Genomic DNA, 26,925 nt, shown 5'->3' with positions numbered 1-26,925 from the left:
GAGACGACTGAAAAATACTGACTTTGAGCTCATCAGAATTAGAAAGGTTTTCTCTCACTAGACTATTGGGGAGAGGCAATAAAATAACCCACACACATTCACACTCTGCACTAGCTACATCAGACAACCATTCCATAGCTCTGCAAATTCCCCTTCTGTTCAGCTGGAAATTTACACAGGAATAAGATGGATGACATTTTACTGTTCTGAAAAGATTATTTCAAATGCTTAGGTGCTTATCTCTTGCAATGCAAGTTCCTAGCTCAACTTACCTGAGAAGACACTGCAGTCTCTAACACTTAACAAAGAAGTTTCCAGCCGTCTTTCAAATTCCAGTTTTAAAGCCATCAACTAGCTCATGTGTGGGCAAGCATTTCAGGTCAAACACACTGCACGATTCAACACTTCTGGGGCACCCTGGATGGTCTGGAAGAAAGTTCCAATCCCCAAGCCACTGCAGTTTCTCTGTAATGGTCAAATGTGTAAATCCTATGACCGTTTATGGGCCAAGGACTGCCTTCTTGTTATTTAAGCTGGTACTTCTGTTCGTTGCCTTGTGTGACATTGTCTCATGCCTTCCTGGGTTAAGTTAGAATATATTACTTTACCAGGTTTCAAAACAAATCTGATTCTTGCCATATTCTATTACTGGGACCTGATGTCATTCTCAACAGGAGTTTGTTCCCATGACGTCAGAAATGTCGTGTGTGTCGTCTGTTCAGCTGTGTCACACCCCGTCCCCCCAGTTCCTTTGCAGAGCAGGCTTTTGTCTCTAAGTTAAGAACACATCACTTGCACTGTGTTCTGCAGTCCTAGCCCCATCTCTCTCCTGGGCAAGCAGTAATCACTGAGAAGATAACATACCACAAAAATACTGAAATAAAGAAGCAAATGAAAAATCCTGAAAGTTTGATCAGATTTTCCTGTTTTAACAGGGCAAAGAGCTAAAAGGTAGAGTACAGTATTAACCATCTGTTCCTCAAATGTCACATTCTGTAACTGGTTTTATTAAATTTACAGAAATAAGAACTGAAGGTCCACTTAGTTCTGAGACCAGCAATGCAGCTTTGCCACTAGCAGCACCGTTTCAGACTGCTGATGTGTTTGCACACTGACCTGCATTCCACATTCCAATTTAACAGATGTTTTAAGTTTTCCAAACACATCTGTGATGAATCACACAAAGTCTGGCTTGTCAAATGTATGCATTACCCTCCCTGACACACAGCTTCCCCATGACCTATAGGGGAGCCGTTGAGTTTTACTAGTTTATTATAATAAAATAACGTTAAAACAACCGCATTCAGAAAATACTGAAAATTAACACAGGAGGCAATAAACCTCATAAACTAATCCTCACTGCTAATAAGGGAAGTGAGGATGCAATCACCTGGAAACAGAAACATTTTCCATCCCTTTTTTATTGCACCTACCCTCTCAACAGGTTATCTCATAACAAGAACTATCAAACCCCTGATTCCATGCTGAAGACAGCTACAACTTGACCCCTTAGTAAAAATTTCTACCGCAAGACATCCAACACCTGAACCAGCCAGATGGAGGAATAAAGCCATCCATTTTACACCTAGGAAGTATCGAGTAATCTTATACAAACCACCAGTTTTATCACTGGAAACTTCTATTCACATACTACACAAACACAGGTTTGAGGACGATGGGTTCCTGCTCTAGTATTCAGCCTGAGTTATGCCGAATAAGCATTAATCTTGGGAACAATCACTCTTGGACAGACATCACTGTCATTAAGCCCCAATTTTAAACAGACTTAGTTTCTCTCAGATCTGATCCCTGAACAGCTGTTTTCCTTTTACTGCTCCCCAAGAACATTTCCCTAAATCACTAGATTTTTCTAGATTAAGTCTGGAGGGTTGAGGGGTACTTCAGTGTTTTCCTGTTTACCAAAGCATCATACGAAAAGAGGAATATTGAAGGAGGACATCCCCCTCAGCCCCAAAACCACAAAAGAACTGCCATGTAAACTGCTTATTCCTCAGTTATTGTTGCTTCCCTCCAGTCTCAAATTCTTTCTGCAGGAAAAAATCCTTCGCAAGCAAAACGTAAAGACAATGGTTAAGAGTTGTAAAGCGGCATTAGAAAGACGAGTTCATTGTAGCTAACTATAATACCTATACAGTGAGCTCAGAAGTGAAAGAAACTGCTCATTCTTTATGGTTCTGTTCTACCCTGGTGTCTCCACCAAGCATTAATCCTAGCTACTCCCTCAGAAAGTGAATTTTGATCCCCACTTCACAATTAGGGATAATAAAAAAAGGAGCTGGTAATTAGGGGCACGACAGAGGGCTCTGACTCCTGAGGTCTTGCAAATCATACCATAGCGAGTTTTTAGAGATGGAATTGGGCTGCTGCCATTAATCCTGTCCCCCTCTGCACATGGCCCACATCCACAGCAGGGGTGTCAGGACAGGCGATATCACTTCTGCAGCTACTTTTACAAAGTGTGCTAACTTAAAATATCATTGATTTCAGTTTACACTGTCCATTGCAATGAAACAGCGTGCTCATTTTTACCTTTCTACACTACAGGGATACTAACTTCTGACAGAAGTACCATGTAAGCAGGAGAGAAAAGAAGTATAATGCATCAAGGAAGTTAAGGCAATAGTATTTTTCATCAACCCAAAACTCAACTGCCACTCAGAACCAGAGATCTCAGAGGCAGGAGTAAGACCTAAGAACTAGCTCTGATTCACAGCCTGAGGCAACCTAACCTTCTAATAGTCATTTTCCACAAGACGGGCAAATTCCACATTCTGACCCACCGGATGACGTACGGCAGCTGCAGCATTAGAAAAGGCATCTTAATCTATCTGGCTCTGCACAAAATCTATTTTACAGAATCACAGCTCCGCATGAAGCTGGCCACCAGGGAGACAGAAGAGCCATTAAAGCAAAAGGGCAGTATTGGCAAAAGAACAAATGCCTATAGACCTTATGAGGTTTTTATGAAGTTTGATCCATTCATGAAAGGGATTTGAGAGATTGTTGCCTGACAACAGAACTTCAGATTCGGCAATCCCCTCAGGCCTGTTATGGCCCTGTACTCTTACGCCAGAGGAAAAAGTAGTACAGACCCCAGGAAACCTGTCAAGCAAGGGCACTGACCTGTCACACAGCCAGCCTGCTGCTTACCTAACATCTTCTTTACAGCAGTCTGACAAGCTTATTCTAGAGCTGCCTTTCTGCTTCCCTGAAACACTCCTCTATACATTTCACTACCCAAGAAAAGCTCAATTCCCGCACGTAAACGAAGTCAGGTTTATGTCCCTCTTCATGGGTACTCAGCCTGTATTGTCTCTACCTGCCTTCCCGAGCTCTTTTCCAAGTTAGAGATTGAGACAGTTTCTGACTGAAAGGAATAAAATGTCATTTTTACCCAGTCAGCAATCTTCTGAAGAAGATGATGAAGACTGTTTCATTGTACTGCTTTATTAGGCATGCAACATGACATACCAAATTTCCACAAATGATGCCTGATGGCACCCGCCACACCATACACTTAGCCTTGACTCGCCTTCTTGACCACCCAGCCCTCCACTGCATAGATCCGTTTCTCATTACCAGTTTATAAACGCCAAAGAGTCTCATTCCAGTTGCATCAATAAGAGCTCAGAATTTACTATTACAGTTAGACTATGCTAGTATCCTTGGAAACACAGAGACTGATCAGGTATTCCAAATGCACAGAGTATTACACCATTTATTCCCTACTACCATGTCTAACAGTCACAGCATGTTGATGTCTACCACCAGGCAGCATGAATGACCATTTTAATTAGTGGCTTGTATTCAACACAGCCGTCAAGGTGTCAGAAACTAAAAGAGAACCACTTAAAATTGAGAACTTCAACAAGAAAAAAGAGGTTGCATCAATACTTGTTGGCTCCCTTTCAGAAAAAGGATGCCTCTTAAACGGATACTCCTTTACAAACTGGTAAGCTGTTGCCACAACGTTTCTGAAATTGTTGGAATATGAATCTTCATACACTTACCACAAAGCAACCTATACGCTCCACTATCTGCAAACAAAACTACTCACAGGAGCATCCTGCACTTATAACAAGACACTTCCATCCCTACTAGCCACCAAAAATCCCTGCTGCATTTTTTCCTTAAACTTTTTTCTGGCATCATCTACTTTCTTCAACTGCTTCCAAACGGTGACAGCAGGTTTGTAAAGCAATGGCACTAACAAATCAGCCCTCATTACATGCGGTTTTTAACTACAGTGGTGCCACACAGGAGGCTCCACTTGAAGATGTAAGTTAGCATTTCCATCACGCATCTGAAAAGGCATTACACAAAGAATTTAAACACACCACTGGGGGTGGGGGAGGTGTGTAGGGAGGGAATCAAGGTGGTAGTAGCAAGCAGAACTGCAACTGTAAACTTAACCTGGTTTTACTGTTAAGTACACACTTTAGACTGAAATTATAGAGTCAGCTAGGGCTTCCAGCCTTACCTTTGTGTGCAACAGTACTTTCATTTCTAGTGTTCACCTACAATACCGGTAGTATTATGTGAGCCTAAATCCCAGTGAAGGAAAAACTAGTGATTTACTGTATGGAAAACCCCATTAACTAGAAGCGTGTACATGCTGAGTTAAAGAATTTGCTCCCCTGAAAAAAACTAAGAACAGATTTCTCCCCATGCAAACCAACTGACCAGCCTGTGGCTCTAGACATAGCAACATGAGCTTTCATCCATTATTAAGTTGCATTACATTTTGGAATTGGTTCACTACAGCAAAATATTACGCTATAAATAAATTCTTCAGAGAGATGCAGAGACCCAGTGGCAGAGTTCAGCGCTGAAAAAAGCTTGAGATGCATGTTCAGTGTGATGATTTCACCGCCACTTGTAAGCTTGAAAACTGGAATGCCAAAAGTCTGTTTGGTGGGGGGGCATTCTCATTTTTCCATCTAACTGTGGAAGATTTCCGTTTGCAAAACAAGATCAGCATTTAACACAGTGCTTGGGCTCAGGGCCTAGTTCAGCAATCAACCACATCTAGTTCTTAAGTTAACATTTCTCGTAGACACTGAATACTTGTAGCTTTTGTAAAGGGTTTCCCAGTATTCTACCCTGTCTCATCAAACTTGTAGTAAAAAAGGCCAGCTTAAAGACCACATTGATATCACATGACAAATTATTCTGGGAATCCACCAGCTCCTATCTTTTTCCTTTCTCTGTCCACCCCAGTCCTTATAAAGCCTCTCCTCCAATCAAGATTTGGACTCATGTCTCTAGATCTTACGTGGTTTAATCTCCACAGCACCTCTACAGACCAGTCTGAGATACTATCCCATTTTACAGAACCTGGTGAGAGACTAGTCAAGCCAGAAGAGAAGGCCAAAAGAACAAGGAGATCATCAGTTTTCTCTTTACAAGACTAACCTCACGGTCAAATCATCCTTCCTAGTTTTCTGGGCCTCTCCCTAAGACTTTTTCTTCCTCCCTCCAATCCGTCTAGAATCTGAAAGGGTAGAAATTCATGGATGGAGCAGCAGCCGAAGATACAAGACACAAAGACCCCTGCAATTCTTCCTGGAAGGGTCTAGGTGACGAGTGAATGAAGATAAGGAGATGGTATTCTGCCTGTTTACGTACCGTGTTGTAATATGCTGCTCCTGTCAACTCCTCAAAAATACAAGATCAAAGGAACATGTCGAAGAAAAATCTCATTGGTCCGGTATTACAGAATTTATTGTCTGGGCAAGGTAGATGGGTAGTATTTTCCAGGGAAAGCGAAACACAACACTGCTTGATGCAGGCAAACTTTCTGGTCTAAGTACTCCGGCATCCAAAAGGAGTGAAGGCATCTGGGATAAAGTGATGATCTTACATAAAATTTGGTTTAATTTAGAGTAACCCTAACTTGCTAAGACAGAACACAATTTCAGCCAGTGCAAGCATGGGAGTGTGTGTGTGTGTGTGTCTGCGTAAATTTATATATACCTACTTCAGACCATCACATTCTTTAGACTACCATGTCCGAAGCATTTTGCTTCCCAGCTTTAAAAAGAAATGTCTCATCACTATCATCATAAAAACATTACTCTTATATCCAAACTAAATCTACCCTCTTTCAGTTTAAAACTGTTGCCCTTGTCCTGTCACTACAGGCCCTGGCAAAAAAGTCTTCCTTTCCATCTTTATACGTTGAGAGACCACTATAAGGTCTCCCCAGAGCCTTTTCTTCTCCAGGAACTCTCTCCAGCCTGTCTTCGTAGGAGAGGTGCTCCAGCCCTCAGATCATTTTCATGGCCCTCCTCTGGATCCACTCTAAATGGTCCATGTCTGTCATGTAGTGCGGACTCCAGAGCTGGATACCATACTCCAGGTAGGGTGTCATGAGAGCACAGCAGAGGGGGAGATGTGCCTCTCCCAGCCTAGTGGCCACCCTTTACACACTGGTTTTGAGCACCTTGGGTATCGTTCTGTAAATAATTCTAGTAATTCTCCTATTTTATCCCCTCAAACTATTCAAGCAACACCATTAAGATGTATGGCTTGCTTCTGGTTCATCCTTGCAGGTATTGCTTATAACGTAACTGAATAATTTCAATTTATTTGTATGCTTTTATTGCTTAGGCCTCACTTGTGAAATTCACAGTCTGCGATTCAGCCCATTCCTATATGCATGCAAGGACAGCTATGATTCCCCAGGTCTACACATTGCTGTAATTAGCTGCTACTAAGGTAGCAGGACAAAAAGTGACATCTTCAGGTGGGAATAAAACAAAAGCAGCAAATTAAGACAAATAAAGACGTTTTCATGTGAATGGTACTAATGATAAAAACAAGAGAGAAAATGCAGAAAAATGATGCACTAAAAAATGTACTGAATTTTTCTACAGCAGTATTTTTCACAACAGTGTTACCTCTCTCAAAAATGTTTCACGAGTTTCATACACACACATACAAGAGTCCAAACAAACACCTGACATGCAACTCTGGCAAGTAAGAATTTCTACATCACTTATTTTATACCATGTAAAACTATCATCAACAGCTCAGTGTCCCGAGAATACCAAGCTGTAAGCAGCAGGCAACCACTACACACTCATGCCTCCAACGCAGGAAAGGGACTTCCAATAGGCAAGATATGCAATTCTTCACTTTCAACTCACTGGTTCAAATTCAGTCTGAAGCATTAGTGACATAAGAGCTGAACAGCTGGCAGCACTGCCCTGACACAAACACATGTCTCGGGGCATCAGAATATTTGAAGGAGTTCGGGAATACAAATCCACTCCTACCTTTCTGTATATAAGACACAGAAAAAACAGAGAAAACCAATGAGCAACTCACCAGAACTTTGTGTAAAACCTAATTGCTCCGAGGTGCCTCCGTTTCCTGAACTGGCCTCTCTTCAGAGCAATAAAGATGAAAGCAACACTGCAACACTTCAAAAACAGGTAAACTGTGATCTAAAGCTAGAGAAATACTAATGCATTAACACAGTAGAAATGAGGGAGCGGAGGTGAAGGAACAGCATTTGCAAATTCCACACTCTTCAGAAAAGCTTATCTTTACAAAAGAAAGCCTACAAACACCCACGCTCAAACATAAAAATGACCCCTTAATGCTGTTAATAAGCAGCACTGGACAGTCAATTAAGTTAAACATCAAAAGCAGGCCATGTGAAGAACTACTGCATCTCCCGGTTCCTTTACCCCAACCCCCTTCTTGGCCATGCTTTCTCCTGCAGAAATTCTACAAACCCTGAAACTATCGATCCTTTCTGTCAACACAGAACAGGTACCACAGCTGCACGCACCCCGTCCCATGCAGCTGACGGCATCTCTTGGCCCAATACCCCCACTCCAGTGCTTCTCCCTTTTAGTAGCTTGAACTATCATCCGAAACAAAATATTTATAAAATGCACCAGCACAGCAGCCCATCAAAAAAGGATGAGCAAGCAGTAAGGAATTATGTTCAACTTTTGTTAAGCCAGCACCAGAGCATCTGCTGTAAGGCTATGGTGGAAGTGTTTCTATCAGCTCACCCATCTTGTCTGGAAAATCATAAACCCTGGAGGGATGTTTGCTGTTAAAATTTTCAACCATTTCCAAAACAGCTTTCTGACTAATACAAGCGACACAGAATAATGCTGCTGTTATGAAAATCACATAACATTTTAACAGTTGTTCTCAAGGATTTCTATTTCACAAGGACCCATACAACAATTTCCAATTGGCATGATTTGAAAGTATGCATTAAACAAGGTTTGATGAATTTTGAAGCACACAATGTAAAATAAAAAAGCAACACCAACCTGTGAAAAGAAAAAAACACAGGTCATTCTTCCATGACCAGTGGAGATAGCTTGGTAGATAGCACTTGTTCATTAAATACAGAGTAATTTCATAGGAAGAGAACGTATCTTTTTATACTAAGTCTTTCTCCTGTGGTTGGTCCTACTAGCTAAACACGTTACCATTGTGCTCTACATTCAAAGGAAGTTTTCAAGATGTTGTCCCAGTCTGACCGTACCTGTCCACGCACATCATTAATCGATCCTCTTCACCCCTTCCCCTTTACCATAAAAGGCTTTTTATTTTTTTAATAGAATGCCAAGCTTCTATTAGAATACTGCTTATTTCACCAGACAGTATTTTTTCTTTTAGAAAACCTATTGAAGATAGGTTTTTATCTTCAATAGCAACACCACAAGTACGTTTCTGAAACAAGGTAGAATTGCTTAAAAGAAAAGGATAGAAGAATCATCTCGTGGAACATGCCAGAGGAAAAAAAACAAAACACAACAACAAAAAACCACAAGAAAACCCACAAAAAACCCAAACCAAAACAAAGAAAACCCACCACAACCCCAACAACTTCCATGTAACCCTGAAATAATTGCCTCTGTGCTTTTCAACATTAAAAGTATCCCCTTTCAAGATAAAAGGAACTAAGCTGTCCATAGTGCATTAGTGCATAATCTCCCAATGGCTGACATTAACTGCACATTTAAAAACTAACCTTCAGGAACAGTCCTGCTGTCACAAGGCTGTTAGACTCTTTGTGTTTCAAAGCTCTGCCTGAATGCAAGCCTGTAGTTTCATTAGATTTAGGCAACAAATTTGGAATGATGGGATTTTGTGTGCATTTTGACTGCTGTGGTTTGATTTTTTGGTTTGGTTTTCATTTTTTTGGTTGGTTTTGGTTTTGTTTTTTTTTTTTAAAAAAAGTAATGCTACACTCTCATATCATTCCTGTTCCTTCCAATCACCTTTCATAGCTTCTACCTCCCAAAAAAAGTAAGTCCAAGAATGACAGGGGCATACTAACAATACAATGGATTGTATTGCATAGTTATGTTACCCTGGAAATGGGTTAACTTTTTCCATTAAAATTACACTGCTTCTGTACAACTGTGGTAGTCAATTTTTTCCTATGTGGACAAGCTCAGAGGAAGACTGCATCACATAAACCCCAAATGAATTGCAATTTAATGCTACAATAGATACCTGTGCATGTCATCGCTTTCCTCTGTGGAATGATCACTCACTGGTGCTATCACCTTAAAACCCCAAATCAAGAGTAACTCCAAAAAGGTGTCTTCCGCCCCCCCCCCCCCCCCCCCCCGCCCCCCCAAATCCCAAGTCATTAACTACATGATCCCACTGTACCCTAAGGGATTCGCCTGTTAACATTAGTTCACTTTTCAAATGGCAGGCAACTGTATTATTAGATACTTGACTACTACTGGCTGTAACTATCCTTCATAGTAGCCCACACGGGCAGTCTCAAGAGAGAAGAGCCAGGCTCTCAGTAACATTGTGTTAGCTTCCAACAACTGTGTAACAGGGAGGGAGTTAATACTATGGGCTTTCACCATTATGTTGATCAGTAACAAGTCTGTCAGTCATTTTGCTTGCACACACGCTACACTCCTTGGAATAAATTCAAATAGAAGTTTAAGAAGTTCAAGTAAGATTAAAAGTTAAAAATCACTGTGCTGGTTTCCAAACCAATGATAGTTCTCCATACAGTTCAAAAGACAGTCAACCAGAAAAAATAATTAACCATGAACTGTAGTGAAGAAGCTAACAGGTCAGCAGAGCACATTGTTACTCAGCATGGAAAAGCTACATAGTCTAACCATCAAACTTACTACTTTCCCACTAAATTGTCTTATGGTTCTTAACTAAGAGGAACTCCAGCTAACAAGACTCAGACTGTGGAAGGGATAACAAACCAGGTTGCTTCCTGAATTAGGATATTCTCTGGTACTGCAGTTAATGTGAAGGCAAATATTTGTTTAATGCACCCAAGGAGTTACTACCTTCAACAACATAGGAAAACACCAATTTCCTTTTGGCCTTAGAGAGCGCTACTAACTTCAGGAAAGGAACGGTTATTTACTGCACAGATACACAGATTTCTAAGAACATTTGAATTTTTAAATAGATTCAGTATGTGGGACAAGGCAAAGCATTACAAGTTACAGCCATTTACCTGTGTCCTTTTGATATCTACATTAGAAGAACACCTGTTCTATATTCAGTGCTCTGGCAATTAAAAACAAAAAAAACCCAACAACAAAACCTAACAAACCCACATCTAATACAAACCGTTTCTGTAGAATCAATCACAGCAAATACCTTGAGCAAAGCAACATTCAATTACAAGAGCTCAACTAGGCATAAATTCCCACTGCACCCTTGAAAACACAAATTTTCAAAAGTGTATTCTGAATTCAAATAGTAAGTTCTTATAGTGGTTGTATTTACTGTGGTTATTTTTTTATTATTCCAAACCATGCAGGCCTTCTTGACTTGCATTTCCCTACTCAGAAAAAAGCTGTTGCTAACCCAAACAGCAAGCACTTCCTGCCTTCAGGAAAAACTTGAGACACAAGGCAGCAAGACAAGTTTTCTATTACTCATGTTGCCCTAATCCATCAAACTCATGCTACTGCAAAAGTGGTCTCATAATTAAAACCATTCTAATTGTCAAATATACAAACAAAGCTTTTCTGTGGTTCACGTGCCATTTTTTTCCGTGGTTTGGTTACTCACTAGCTTAGAAAAATTTGCAACATGACTCCAGACACCCAGAAGGACCCGGAAGAGGTGTACAGCCTGCAATCTCCCAGCACTGAGGTGCACACAGCTCACAGCATCCAGAAGGTACTGTTTCACAGAACACCTCAGAAGTGCTTCAAAGGTAGCAGAGGAAGCCTCCTACAAAGGGCTTTTAACGTATTAAAGGATTTAATTAACAGGCACATGTTGTTTCTGTTCAGAGAAGATGACGATACCTGCAACTTATTTCTTCAGTGTCTGCATCTCAAGAGGGCAAATATCCCATGGCTAACACATCCCCTGGGGAGTAAGAGAGCAGAGCTGCCAGGAACCCAGCAGCCTTCGAGCAAGCAATGTCAACACTAATTATTACAGAGACAAGGCAAAATAACAGGGAGGCAACGAAGCTTTGGCAGCATCTAACTTACTTTTCTGCTGCCCTTCCAAAACACTTCCAACGAAATAACATGGAAATCCCCACTATATACTGCAGATGAAGGTGACCTTGGGCAGTGCGCAAGAAGAGGAAAAAAAGCAGATGGATGAGCTTAGGAAACTGCCTGGTACGCAACAGACCAGCTCCCTCCTCCCCAGTCCCGTCCTTCCACCTGGTAACAACCATTCAGAAACAGGCACGTCTAATTAAGTGCCAGAGCAAACCAGATCTATCAATGGCTCTCCAACAGGTTTCTACTAGCTGCACTTTTCCCATGCGCTGCTCAACCTGCAAAGCCTTCAACTACAGACATTGACCCTATTAAAGCAACTACCTCTTCTTATTAGCCTTCCTTTTGCCAACAGAGTATTACAACTACAACGAAGTTGCAAAACCTGGAGGCTGATTAACAGTTATTTGGGCAGTTACACAATGGACTCTTTCAGCATCGAAGGAGAGACGATCTGTTCCTGGAGAGAGACTGAAGCAACAATACCTGAAAAATCAGTAGCCCAAAGAACAACAACTTCCTAAAATAAGTCATCCCTGCTAGTCTGGGGTTGACTGTTGTTTTTTGGGGGGGCTGGGGTTTTTTCCCTTCACTTTGATGTGACCTTTATGGAATGACAAACCAAGCCTGAACAGTGCTGTTTATCTACAGCCTGCAGGATCGCATCCACATTTTCAGCTCTGACACCACAACCAAAGCAATCAAACATCACGTGAAACTCAGTTTTCAAAATTTCCAGTATCTTCACTTGAAAAGGTCAAAGTGGAACTTCAGTAAAAACCCCAGAAACCTAACACCCATTTGGCACAGATATAAATATGTAAGCCTAGCTATTCAGTGGTGATTCACGTAAATTTGTTACATATTACTTATCTGCTGATGCAATGAAAACTTCTACAGTTGCAATTTCTAAACACCAGCATGTTTTTTCAGTCATGACTCCAGACTGTGTAAACATGGGATAAAGATTATAGAAGAGTGGTTGGATGAGGTGGGAAAATGGTAGGGCAGTTTTCACTTAAACACTTAAAAATACCATTGATTTCTCTTCAGCAGCACTATTAATATGCTCCATGGAAAAATATTCAGAAGTAAGAGTGGGACAAGTGAGGTCATTCATTACAACCACAAACAGCAGCCTACAGCCTCCATCTGGCTCTTTTACAGTAGACAAGCACGTATTAAATAAAACTTTCTAAAAGTACATGCATTATTTCCGAACATATCCTGGACAGCTATGAGTTAAAGCTCTCTGGTTGTTCAAATCTAACAAGACTTGAGCTTCCTCCCTTTCATCCTTTAGCTGAAAAATCATTTAAATCATTTTTGAAAGGCTTACAAGTTTAGGAAACACAGATTTCTCTGAAACAAAAACATGACTCACCTTAAAAGAATATAAGTAAGGGAAAGATAGGGAAGAGAGCTTTATACCCACTGTGAGCAGACAAATTCTTTTTACAAGCTCTTACACTCATAACAAAAGAATGCTCTTCTAAAGCCAGGCAACAACAACGAGAGATTAAAAAAAAAAAATCTATCACATCAAAAGCCACAAGAATAAGAGCATGAGCTGGAATTGTTAAATCAATAGAACTTTAACACAGCATTGAAAGCGGAACGCCTTTCGATGTCACTTCACCGTAACAAGGTTAAAGTCCATTATACAACCCACAGAGTTATTCTACATACTGGATCTGATTTAACAGTGGGAATTAGGATAAATGCATTTTTCCATATGCTCTTTAAGCATCCAGAGTGTGCAATGTTTATGGCACGTTTTTAATCACATCTGAATCCGCAAAGTATGAAATTCTGGACCCTGGATTTGTTCTGCAAACTAAAACAAAGAAAAAAAAAAAAGAAAAAAATCTGTAAATTATGTTCTTCCAGTATCCAAGCCAGTATGCACTGCAATTGTATTACTCTAATACAATGAAAGGAAACTTATGCAGAAAGTGCAGTCTGTGCAACGGCGAAATTGCAGGGAAGTCGGCCAAGCTCTAGTGAAGCACAACCACCAAACATGAAGAACACTGCGGGGGGGGGTGGGGTGGGGGGTGGGGCGCGGAACCACACAACAACAACAAATCCACACTTACTACTCAAACTAACAAGTACAGGTTCTCCAATGAGGTCATGAGGCTCACATAACACCACCCTCTCCCACAATAAACGGGTCTTTTGGGCTCTTAGAAATAAGCAAGCATTCAGAATGGCAAAATCCCCTTTCCCTTATCTCGTGCTGCTAAGTAGAAAAGATAAATCCAAATAATGCAGTTAGCACTGCACATTTGTCTAAATTCACTCTTAACCCTAAAGGCTCAAAAGAAACTTCAGGGAAGGGAAAGTAATGGATGGGAAGTAGTGGTAGGGCTGCAGGAACAAGGAGAGAGAAAAGGATAGTTTTTCTAGTTTAATGGGGTTTCTTGGGGAGTGGTGGTTTCATTGGGTTGGTTGGTTTGTTTGTAGGTAACATGATTTATTTCTCCAGTTCCCTCTCACTGCAATTCAGGTAATGAAAGACTTGAACTTTGGCAAAGATCTGCTCCTCAGCCATTAAAAAAACAACAAAACAAACAAAACAAACAGACACATAATTATGCTTACCGGAAACAAAGCTGATCAAACTTGAACAGTAACAAAAAGGCAACAGAAACATGTTCACTGTATCACATCTTCCCTGCTGGCCAAAGGCCCAGAGTTTTCATTACATTTTCTCCCTCCTCACCTCCATTTCACAACAGAATTAACAAGCCCAGGACGCCTGGCTTTACATTTGCAGGAGGTCAGCATTTCATAAGGCCAAAACCCTAGCACGTGGAAAGTGTTAAGACATTTATGTAGTAGAGGAGGTTCTTAAAACTACTACTGTTCAACTCAAAAATCTTGGGAGCTTCACAGATCACTAGAGGTTTCTGAACCACAGAGAAGGGCAGAGTTAGCAAAATAAATCAAGGGTTCCTGTGGGATGTCCTAGTGCTTTACACAACAAGAGTCATCAGGCACAAAGCAGGGTTAGAATTAAACAACACGTGGGACTTGCCAAATTGCACAAGGAAAGAGCTGTTTTATAACCTGGAATGTACTCTCCCTTTCTTTAAAGTTTAGGGTCTAGAGGCATTGTAAAAAATAATTCCACTTGTGTCAGGGACATTAGGAGGAAGGCAAAAGGGAGCATGGAAAGTATGTTTGCAGGGAGGGGAAGGAAGGGGAATCAGCTCAACTGTTTCACCCAACAAGAACAATCTATTTCACCGTGGCAATTAAAGAGCTTACGGGCACCTTTTAATGCCAGATTTCTTACTTCTGTACAGGAATTTGGTAGCATAGGAAGAAACAATATTCCCTGCCAACCATCTATGTGCCAGATGACCAGAGCCAATGAGGATTTCCCAACCATCAGTACTGTCAGTATTTTTGATTTTGTCATTCATCTCGTAACACTTTGCCTAGCTCTTAAGACTCCAGGTTCTTAAAGGCAGCAATTGCTTTGGAAACGATCGCTTTCATTTACGCCTCCCCCAAAAAGAGAAAGTTTCCAAGTTCATGTTTACAAAGAAAAGAGGAATTGAAAAATTGCATCTTGAAATACCTAAATCAGAAGGATATACACCCGTCAACATTCTGAGATTTAAAAAAAAAAAATCAAAAGCTTTTTTGTGGAACCTGCTTTGATTACTCACTGTTTGATGCTACACTACCTGTACCTTCTTAACTAGGCTAAAAGCAAGAAGTGAAACGGTGTGTTGAATTTCTTTACTGCAGAATACATGATGATGCTGCACATTAAGAACCTAGTTCTACCCGGGACAACACCAGAGGCACAGTCAGAGAGGAGCCCCTTTTACTCCACACAGAGCGCACTAACAGTGCAAATGGTGGACCCCGGTCTTGCAAGATACTTTGTACTCACAAGCAGGAACAGGAAACCCAAAGCCTAAGCATTTCACACAGCTCACAGCTTCATCATCTTTGTTTTCCACATAGCAGAAGACATTAAGGTGCCTGAAAATGCATTCCACCTCTCAGCAGGCAAAGGGATTGGCCACTATAAATCCACCATCATACACATATATACAGGGCTATGGTTCAGATCGGCAGCCTTCCTCCTACCAGCTGAACACCTTGCAGAATAGACCTCTTCCCTTATGTACTGGTGTGATAAAAGCAGTAGATGCTTGCCCAAAAGAACATCAACCGATAAGTAATCATTAGCATTTTCATGTCCAGAGAATTTGGATTCCATCATATGCCTACGCATTTTTCTTTCAGATACAAAACAGACAGGGGGAAACAAAGGCAAACAGAGCAAATTTCAGCTTGCATTGTTAAATGCTTCTTAAAGTACAAGGCTTACAGAGCCTGTTACATCCACGAACTGCCTTCGCTTCCCCTGTGGCACAGCCCCTTTAAACAAAAGCCACTATTCTTAACTCCCCGTTCTCAGTTTATTCCAGTCTGTGGTGTAATTCCTGGGAGTTTTCCTTGGCAAGAAGGAAAAAAAAAAAAAAAAAAAATCAACCAAAAAAACCCCAGTAATCAAGCACTGCTTCTTTTTTACAGCTGGTTTGAAACAAAAATGACAAAATGAGTGCATCTGTCTACTGAAGTTGTTATTGTCTTGTTTGCACAGTACAGCTATAACAGCATATTACAGGATATTTAGGAGTGAATAATGTATTTGGGGGATGACTCCATGCCAAAAGAACACTGTAGATACCGTTCTTATGGTGCTATCTGGGGCAGGAAGCAATGATTAAGGCCAATGATCTGTTGTATAAGAAAAAAGATAATTTCTTGCTCAGTGTGACAGGCAAGACACAATTAAAAGTATAGTTCACTATCTGTCGACAATTTTTTTTCCCCCCTGGTGCACAATCTGTTGCCCCCAAATGGCCCCCAATGGCTCTATTAAGCCCCACACAACCTGGACAACAGTTTAGTGAGGTCTCTTGTTAAGGGACTGAAAACTGCTTTACCCTCCCCTAAGCACTCCAGATCGTCCTGACTCTCCTGTAACATGACACTCTCAACAGGTCAAAGCTGTTAATAATTGTTTACTTCTCAAACTTGAAAATTCAAAGAAAACTGCTGCATTTCCTTTTGAAATTGTAATCTCTCTTACATCTGTGCTTAAATACACAGATGAAATGGCACCACTTGGGACACCACCAAGATAACATCCTCAGTTCGGTACAACCTAGCTGCCCCTGCTCCATTCCCCCCAACAGTACATTTGTAATTAATCTTCATATCCTTGACCAGGGTAAGAAAGCAGTGTGGGTGCTAAAGAGGAGAAAAGCAGCAAGAGAGAATGCTTATTCCTCAAATGTAAGCACAAGCCACCAGTTTGGCAAAAACTAACTGTGAGCAGCCTGCACCAGCTTCCACTGGATAACTAAGGACAAATTTGGCCCAAACCCACACACAGAATCAAAAACCAAATTACACATAGGCCATAAACATCAAGTTTAAACACAGCAGTTTAATTAGCTGCAAAAACTGCTTTGAGTTTTACTGCAGTTTGTTTTTCAGTATCTCAGACTTGAGCAACTGCCATGAAACTCACCACCTGCCAACCAAACCACCTGTCTCCACATCTCACTCCCCTTCTAAAAACCCTTTTTAAAAATAATTCCTTTGTCTGATCCATACAGGAATTTTTCAAAGTTAGTACTCCCACTGCATAGATAAGGAAAAGGGACTAACCAGCAGCAAGTAGACACCACCTAAAGCATATACTCAGCACCACGATGTTGCTTTTTCAAAGATATCTGCACTGTGTTGTCCCCTTTGATCCCAACCAGTCCCACCCCCGACAGACAATACCATGTTAGAATGCTGCATTCACACGTAAGTAGTCTTTAACTTGGCATAAAACAAAGCCTTTATGTCTTTCACAGATTAAATCAAGCAACTTGTAGGATGAGATTTGTATAACACCACTTTTACATCAATGTAACTATTACACAGGAGATCAAGGCTTATGCTCCTGCTTTTCCACAGAACTTTTTAGTTTCCCTGAGCAAGTCACTAGGGTTGCTTTTGACTCAGCTCTTAACTTGTGAAAACTTCATTTCCATACCCAACAGTGCTGCACATTAGGTACACGATTAAAGATTATGAGATCCTCAGATACCAGTTGTGGGTCTGTGCATTAGTACCACAGAGAGAATACACGGAGAGTATTTCTTGATTAAGCCATTTCAAAAATCAGACACCAGGCAGGATTATACAGCTTAATTTCTTCAGTGAGTTTCCCAAATTTTGTAACATTAGCACTGTTCCAGGACAGGATGTCCCACAAACACCACTGCGGCTTATATGACTTGTTAATTTTTGTCTTTCTGAAAGCCATCTTCATGTTTTAAAGCATATCTTCAGTTGCTGAATGTCGGATGGGAAACAAACAACATGAAGGCCTTGGTGCAGAGCATCCATGGAAAAAAACCTTGCCAGGACAGGACATTCACTGCACAAATTCTCATATAAATACCTGTTTTACATGCCTGAGATTCAGAGGGCCTTAGGATTGATGTCCAAGTATTTGATACAATCCGACAACTACTACAGAAGCAGAAAAGCAAGCACCTTTTCTCATAGGCAAAGAGAAACACAGAACAGAAAGTCTACAGCTACTGATGAACAAACACATTTTAACCAGAGTCACAGGTACCTTTCAGCATACATGCAAAAAAGAGAATGCACAGTAAGAAAATAAATAAAACAAAATGCTTTATGATGATGAATTACGAGCAGAAGTTAAGGAAAACGCAGTGCAACAGAACTATGGGGAGTCACAGAAGCACCATGTTCACTCAGCTGTTGAAGAATACTTGGACAATACTGTATCAATTTCCCAAATAATCTTGGCTTAGATCTTCAGCTACATACCTTTCACTACAAAGCAGAAATTGGCCTGTTTGGCCCTCTGACAGCTCAAAGCAATTGCCTAATGGCCCTCTTTTGCTTGCAACAGTATTTTACCCCTACCTACCTCTAAACTTTCAGAGAAAAATAAACAATTAATTTCAATCTTGTAATGTAAAATAATTTTTTAAAAAAGCCATAGTGCAGAGTTGATTTATTACCCATGCTAAACACAATTCTAGAGTCCAGCTGGCACAGTGAACACGCAGTGAATCTGGGTTTATGCTCTTAACGTACAAAGGTTTCTTGGTAAGAAACTCAAAACAGCAGCCCAGTTTTAGAGCTGATGACATTGTATATTACCTTTAGCATGAAAAAGTAAAACAACACAATTGAAAATGAATTCTCTTACTCTCTGATGAGAAAGGTTACGAGATTTAAACCAAAGCAAGGCACTCTCTTTCTTTGCCCTTACTTGCTTCAGCTGAAATTGAGACACACAGGTATGCGAAAGGGTATTTTGGTCTTTGGGAGATATAACCATAGTCATTAATCAGATGAATGCACGCTAGTTGCACTAGGCCCTAGAAGCAAACACTCAATGTAAAAAGGTGCTTCACACAGCAAGGATTTAACAGCTAAGCAACATATACCTTCAGGACATGTCAAGTCAAAAGAAGAAACTCAGGAAGGAAACTGAAACAAAAGGGTCACGGATGGTATATAAACCTGGAACTGTGTGGCCCAAGTTTGTCCAGAGAAGCTTGCAACAACACAGTTGGCAGCTCTACTCACCTGTAAGACCTGAAATCAGTTTCAGAGATGAAGGTATGCTAGACTTAAACCTTTACACCTTTTAAAAACCAGCCAAATTGCAGTGAACACACATACTGAACAGCCCTTACAGATGATCTGGTCTTTGTAAACAGCTTTCAGCTCAGTGCCACTTAAATTTAGGAGCATCTCCATCTGAGCTCAGCTCCTATGAGCTCAGCATTTCATTAAAATGTTTGGCTTACTTATTCTGCTCCTGGTGAGAAGCGTGAACTGAATTACTGTATGCCGCCTCAGTACACTGCTTTACCTTAAAGCCAAACATACTAATTTAGTATTCTCCCTCAATCAGCTAAAACAGCCATGCTCAAAAAAACAAACAAACAAAACACCACAAAAAAACCCCACAGATGACAGGAAACAAACAAAAAAAGGCAACATATTCCCTGCATAAGAGTTCATTATGCAAATCAGTCAATGGTTTGACTTACACAGGAAAACTAACCGATGCTTGTGCCCATTTTTCAAAATGGACTAGAGCCCAGTAGGGTACCTGCTATTGCTAAAGAAAAAAAGTCTTAGGCTATCATTTTTAAAATGTGAAGCCTATAGTCCCTGTTCTAACAAGAACAAAACACTAATATCCACGCAATGGAACCACTAGCAGCAGTAAGCAGAGATGAAATGAAAAGAAGCAGTGGCTGTTTATGTTGGCAGCTGCTTCAAACTCTAATGGAAAATTTCAGCTCTGACTGCATCTAGGCTAGAACAAGTTATTAAGGAAAAAGGTTCAGCTTTCAAACAGAAAAGGCTTACATAGCTTACTGTCCCTTTCTGCACGCTCCTGCAGCAAAGACGAGTCAGGAAACAACATGCCTTGACTATGCAACATATTAATATCCTCTCATTAGAGGAATGTACCATCAGATAAAATGTATTTCCTTTGGGAAAGGAGAATAGCGATAATGCCCATGCCACAGACAAACTCAGCTACTGGTACAAGTAATACCCCTAAACGCAAATATTAAAAAGCCAACGTACGGTGAATGAATCACTTTACGCTAACGGACCAAAATGTATTCACCCAATTATTCCCCCTCTTTTGATCAAAGGAAAACTGCTATTTGACAATTATGTTGAGGGAGAATCTTCATCTTTCATATGCTCGTAAGAATTCTGCACAAATAGTACTCAGGCTGTTTGTTGACATGAATAGTACAGAGTTTGTCCTCAGAGAGGACAAACACCTTGCCAGCCAGCACATATGGTAACTGCAGTGACCTTTCAGCTACTACACATCTGCACTATATTTAATAGCTACTCAGGAAGCCAATATTGTATATTATGTAATGCAAGATTAAGCATTAATGAGGCAAGAATAAAATTGTTTATCTAAACCTCAATCTAAAGTTAAACAGAAGCTTATGCTGAAAGATCACACTACACTCATTTTGCCTCCTAACATTAACAGAGCACAGCTTATTTAGTCTCCGAGGTGAGTCCCAACAGCATTTACTTTAGAGAGAAATATTTTGCTATCAGAACAGAGACTATTTTTCCCAAAGAAGAAAGCGATGCAGATTTCATTCTTATGCACATACATAGAGCACGCTGCAGGTATTTTCATCTAAGGGGAACCGCTGATATTCATGACTTCTGTTTACACTGTGTTTTAAAGCTAAATACAGAAGCATCCACCCAGAGGCAAGACCTTTTGATTGCACTCCGGCATCTCTTGCTAACCAGCCAAACCAAAAATCACACATCAAAGATACCTATGTGCTCAACAGGGAAATTCAGAACAAAATTAGACCAAAGTCTGCATGCTTCCACAAAGATTTACTGTCCTCTTTTTAGACTTCTCACTAAGCAAGCAGCTGCAAGGCTCACTACGGAGCTTCAGCGTGCCAGAAAAAAAACCAGACAAGCAAATTAATTAGACCATGGTCACAATCCCTGTATCATAGACCTTCCGTGCGGAATGCAGAAGGAGGCATTTTAAGAAGTTCAAACCATTCAGATACATGACCTCCCTAGTTTTAAGAATAGGTAGAAGAGGTCACAAATACTTGGGTGCTTATTTCCATGGAAGACACAGTGTATCCAAAACCTCAATTCAATTGCAGCATATGCCATGGACACCTAATGAAATAACATGATATTGTTCTTAAACCTATGTAAGGCTGCCAGTGGGGCAATCATATAGATCCCGCCCCATTTCTAGTGGGTAACTAACCAGCATCAGATGTCTTGAGTTCCGCTGGTCAGGCAACACACCTGACATGAAGCAGGCGGCAGGAACTCCAGCCAGAGGAAAACAAACCCGTTTCTTCTTGGACCACGGCCTTAAATAGTTCAGGCAAACTGAAACTGCACAGCAGCTTAGATTAGTGTTTCTGAGTGACCTGCACAAGGCAAGACCCAGCTCTAAATCTGAGCAGCTCACTCCAAGCACGACTTGGCAGTGCCCTCCTGCTCTGACTGAACATTACCGCTCAGCACAAGCTCACATTCATTCCACATTTGTTTACCTTCTGCTTGCCACTAACACGGAGTCAAGCTAAATACAAGAACACAGTCAGTCAGTCCCCAACCTTGTAGGCATTTAAGTACATTTATATCAGGCCCATCACAATGCTGGTGCTTCTAAAACTCTCCAATTCAAGTAGCTCAGTGTAATCACCTAAAGAATTCAGAGCAGGAGAATTTTAAACAATTTGGAAACCCCGTATTATCACAGAGTTTTAGCAAATTATCCCAAAGTAGGGGTGGGGAAGAAAAAAAAAAAATCACATATAATTCAAATACTTACAAATCACATGCAAATCAGATACTTAAGTAAACTTGTTACCAGCTGTGTACCCTGCATTCTCACAACGTATGAATTTACACGAAAATTTATTAACAGAAACTGTTCGTGTCACCTAGGTGCCTCCAAATTTACTTCTCTACTTACCACGTAGAAGAATGAAGAGTGCTGCTAAGCATGAATGGAAGCAGAGCAGGGCACTTAACAGTACCCACTCCACTACAGCTATAACCAAGAGAAAACCATTCAGGAGGAAGGGAAAAGGAAGAAAGATTCATTGCAACAGAGAAGGTGTATTTAAGACAGAGTTCAATGGAAACCCAAGGAAGTTTCACAAGTTTTACTGAAGCTTATCTACAGGGAGGCACTTTTTCTCTGGAGTATCAGAAGGTTACCACTTACTGATCCCGCCTTAAAACTACTGGCTTTCCTTGATCCATTTCAGCGTTCCCACTGCAGTAGAGGGCATGCTCAGATAAGAGCTGATTTCAGTTCCTGTGTCTCTTGCTTACAGAAGCTTGAAGGGAATACTACAGCTATTTACGCTCACGCCCGCTGGGAGCCCCTCTCGGACATCATCTTTGAAATAAACCAGAAGAGCGAAGACCTAAAGAATCATACAGCTTTAATACGCAGTAAATATTTTCCTTCATAGAGATTTTTTTTCTTACTGGTTATTCATTTAGAAGAAGCAATTAAAAATATGTTGAAAAACTACGTTAAACTAATGAACACAAACATTGACAAACACAGGGTTTTCTCAAAAGATACTGTATATTAACTATGTAACAAAAAAAAAAGCAAAAAGGCACAACTCCAATAGGGCATTCCTTAACATCCTTGTGAAAACTTAGTACAGCGCAACCCAATTCTCATCTCTCACCATGGCCACTTCATACCTTCCAATATTATAGAAGAAATACAATGTCATATTCACCTCTATATTCTGATTTCCTGTACGGCAGCCTCAGCTTGATTTAACACAAAACAGGCCTCGTCTCTACAATAATTTTATACTTCTATCACATTACTTATCTTCTACTATTGCAGTAATGTTCCAACCACAGGGCTTAAGGCAATACTAGGAAGAGCTCTCGCCTACTATAAACAGAGCAAGCATCTAGGAAAGGCGTGCATTATACAAGAAGCATGATAGTAAGGAGATTTAACTTTTAAGTGGGTTTTGCAGAGAGGAAAAAAACCTTGGCTCCCCTCCCCTCAGGCTTCAGTACAGTGAACTCCAATAAATTAGAAACGTACAGGATGCATGACCTGTCGCCTGGTTTCCATTTAGGGCGAGTCACTTCAAGAATGCCCCCAACTCCTTTTCAAGTAGCTTTTGCAAAACTTGGGAGTTGTTGCATTGCTTTTGCATCCATTTTTTGAGTTTCACTTCATGTTAATACGGTGGTTGAAGAGGCAAATAAGGCCTTTTTTTCCAGCGTTTCTAGATTTGCTCGAGTTACTTAACAGTGCAACAGATAAATGGCAGGCAAAGTATCTGATATTATCTTGGTGACAAAAAAATACAAATTAATTCCACAGCCTTGTAATTCACATTATTCATTGTTCCACTTTAAGAAGAAAAGCCAAATTGGATAGTCAAATATTATTTACTGCAGTCTTTATTCAGCATGTCTTACAAGAGCAAAACTGCTGTAAATTTTGTCTGGAAAACACTGGGAATTAGAAGAAAGCAGAAGTGAGACCTGTGGGCAAAAAATACGAAACAGAGATTAAACAATCCATTGCAGGTCAAAGGTTGTTTGTAGATCAGTTACCACTAGAGGCTAAAAAAGCCTGCTCAAAACCATCACCACTCTGCTTCCAGTTGCTCAACGTTTAGTCTTCTCTACACTTAAAATGTAGACCTAATGAAATAAAAACATAACACTGGAAAAATGCTAGCTTACATAAAGTTTCAGACCACTTGCAAAGGTGGAAGACTATTACAAAAAGCCTTTAGCCTGACATCCAAGTTCAAATATAGAAGTCAGGTAGTACAAACAGGGTCGGACATCTGCCCCCCAACTCTCAGTTCTTTAGTTTTTCTCTTCCCTTCCCTTGCAAACTGTTTGTGTCTATCACAAAGAGACATTTTATCTTTACAAGTGTATTTCACTTGCTGTTAATTCAAACTTCAGAAGACTACTTTTGCCTCTCAGTGACCTTAAGTCAACAGAATTAATTTCTGAAGTTAAACACCTATTTGTTCTAAACACGTCGCTAGCAGATAGTCTAAAGAGAAGAGGAAAGGACTATTTAAGCTGACCATGTTCTGACTTTATTAGATATTTCTATGAAGCATACTATTTCAGCATTCCTCCTAAGCTATCATCCTTCCAACGCTGGGCCTTCATGCCTCAACATCCAACCAAATACTGAAGCAAAGTCTACCTACACTTGATTTGTAATTAAGTTTCCCCATCTTTCTCAACAGAATCAGTGAATATACACACTGACTGAGGTATTTGAGGAAGCGTTTCATCCTCCACTTTCTATCTGGCTTACATGGTGTTACTATTTACCACCAAAATATTGTGGTTATCACAATATTGTCTCACAAGAACATTTCCAAAGAGAAGAGAAACATTCTACAGTGAGTGACGGGTTTTAAAGTATTTTTACAGTAATGCCCTGCCCCACTGACCACCCAAATTCCACACACACAAGAGTCTAAACAACCAGTTATGCCTTAAATAAGTATTTTGCAGATCACTAAAACACGGCCAGAAAACAGCCCAACTTGATTTTCAGTGAGTTAGCTCCCTTCTAAGTTCAGAACAAATATGAAAACCGCTTTCCAAAACCACCCTACCAGCAATTAAATGACACCTGCAGAACAGAAACCGAAGCTTCTAGAGAAGCTTGGCAATTAGGACTAATGGAAAAGTAACCAGATTCCCAAGGCTTCCCAAATCCTCTTCCCTTTGAAGGAATCAACCACTCCTCCCTGTCCATCTTCTTTCTAAGCACTTGCCAGGATTTTCAACAGAATGACAGTTATGTAAGCTTTATGAAGTTCAGTACAGTAATAAACCAGAGATCAATCCAGAAACTGAAGTTACATGCTTGCTGAACATGCTTCAGGAATGCGAAGAGTTAAACACAACAACTGAATTCTGCAGGCCATAGGAGCAGGCACATACCTCAGTCTTCCAGATACAATTAGGTTTTGTTTTGGTTTAGGCTCTCTTTAATTACCCAGTGCCATATGAGCCCAACTGGGTGACATAAATGTATTATTCCGTCATAATGTCAGAATTTAAAATTAGATTTGATCTCCATAAATACCACTTCAACCTTAGTGACTCCGTCCAGTAACGACAACTATTTTATGTAACATCTTTCACTCACTAAGACCTAAAAACTGCGCTAAAAATTACAGCTACCTTCTCTAGCTGTGGATTTCTTTTCCATTTACCTGAAGAGAATTCATTTCAGGACGAGAAAGAAATAGTTTCGTAAGATCAAACACTGAAGCAGCAAGAGAAAAGGCAAATTACATAAAGTCCGAATGTACTTACAGTCTCCTTATTCGGAAGCAACTCCTTTCGGATCCTGAAGAAGTTCTTGCCGTACTGCCTCAGCCCCTTAATAAAACGTTTCTGTGATGTAAGAAAAAAAAAAAAAAAGAAAAAAACACAAAAAAAAAAAACAGTATGTGTCAGCAGAAGGGAGGGGAAAAAAAAAAAGATCTTGTTAAGCAGCACAACAGCCAAACAACGTTCTTAGCTTAAAGTCTGTCGGTAGAAGAAACCGTATACCTACACAGCAACTGAAAACAGGCAGAGAAAAAAGGCTTTGAAAAGATACCGAAAAATTCAAACCACATTCCCTTCCACGTTCAAACTTCCAACATTTCCAGCTTAAAAAAAGTCAGTACCACAGTCAGTTCTTTCCAGAAGGACAGGGGTGTTCCGCTGCACGTCTCTTCTGAAGTCTATTTTTCAACTAAGAACAGCAGGCGCAGGAAAATACGCAACGCTGCTTTCAGGGGGGAAAAGTGATTCCCCCGCGGCGGCGGCGCAGGGGCCGAGGAGCTCTCGCAGGCGCCAGACCCCGGGCTCGCCCTCCCCGGCGGTCGGAGGAACAGCCAAGGAAGCTTCCGCGGCCGAGAAGCGGGGCCGCCGTCGCTCCCCCGCCGCGGCTCGCTGCGCTTCGCGGCCGCTCGCCACTTCCCGCTCTGCGGCCGGCCGGGGGCCGGGGCAGCGCTCGGCGGGACGCAGCCGCGGCGGTGTTGCAGGCGCAGGGCGGGCGATGGCGGACGGGCGCCGCTGCAGCGAGGGCGGCCAGGCGAGCGGAGCCGCGCCGCGGCGAGCCGAGCCGAGCAGGGCCGGGCGGGCAGGCGGGAGGCGGCAGCCGCCCAGCATGTGATCGCGGCGGGGCTGGGCGGCGCGGCACCCGCGGGGCGCGCCGCAAAAGGCGGCCTGGATTGCCGGCCCCCCCGGCCCCGAGCGGCGGGCCCCGAGCCCCCGAGGAAGGGGCCCGCGCAACGAGCGGCCGCGTTAGCGCCCGCCGACCCGCGGGGGGGGGCTCTGCAGCGGGGGGGGGGGGGGGGGGGGCTCTGCAGCGGGGGGGGGGGGGGGGGCTCTGCAGCGGGGTGGCGCGTCGCGCCCCTGGCAGTTGCTGTATTTCAGCGGCCGCACCCTTCAGCTGCCCCTTGCACTCAGCTCCCCTCTGCAACACCCCCTCCCAGCCTTCAGCCGCAAGCAACGCTCGTTCCCCCCCCTCTTCCTCCTGCGCCGGGCCAGCCCCTCCGCCGGCAGCCCGGGGCCAGCCCCGCCCGCGCGGAACAGGGCGCTCCCTGCGGCAGGGCTCGGCCGAGGCCTTCCCTTCCCACACGATGCATGCAGGTACGCACTCTAGCAAAGACTAGATGCTGCCTGCAAAAGACCACCCGTACCTGGGCCTTCACATTCCGAGGGACACATATGAGAATTAAAAATT

At 41.7% G+C, this 26,925-nt stretch overlaps 1 protein-coding gene across 8 annotated transcripts in view; it reads right to left on the bottom strand.

Annotated features, from left to right (window-relative positions):
- Positions 1–26,925, bottom strand: part of RERE (arginine-glutamic acid dipeptide repeats) — a 254,406-nt gene that overhangs the window by 28,880 nt on the left and 198,601 nt on the right. For 7 of the 8 annotated variants that reach the window (XM_055705121.1, XM_055705123.1, XM_055705116.1 and 4 more), the window contains one exon: positions 25,503–25,583. The exons of the other annotated variant lie outside the window; for it this stretch is intronic. In XM_055705121.1, the coding sequence (XP_055561096.1) occupies positions 25,503–25,583 (81 nt within the window). The remainder of the gene's footprint in view (positions 1–25,502; positions 25,584–26,925) is intronic. 8 annotated transcript variants of the gene reach the window in all.

The sequence above is a fragment of the Falco cherrug genome, chromosome 3 (assembly GCF_023634085.1).
Source record: "Falco cherrug isolate bFalChe1 chromosome 3, bFalChe1.pri, whole genome shotgun sequence".
Lineage (NCBI taxonomy): Eukaryota > Metazoa > Chordata > Aves > Falconiformes > Falconidae > Falco > Falco cherrug.
The sequence above is the reverse complement of the archived record's forward strand: the minus strand, read 5'-3'. Positions and strand labels throughout refer to the sequence as shown.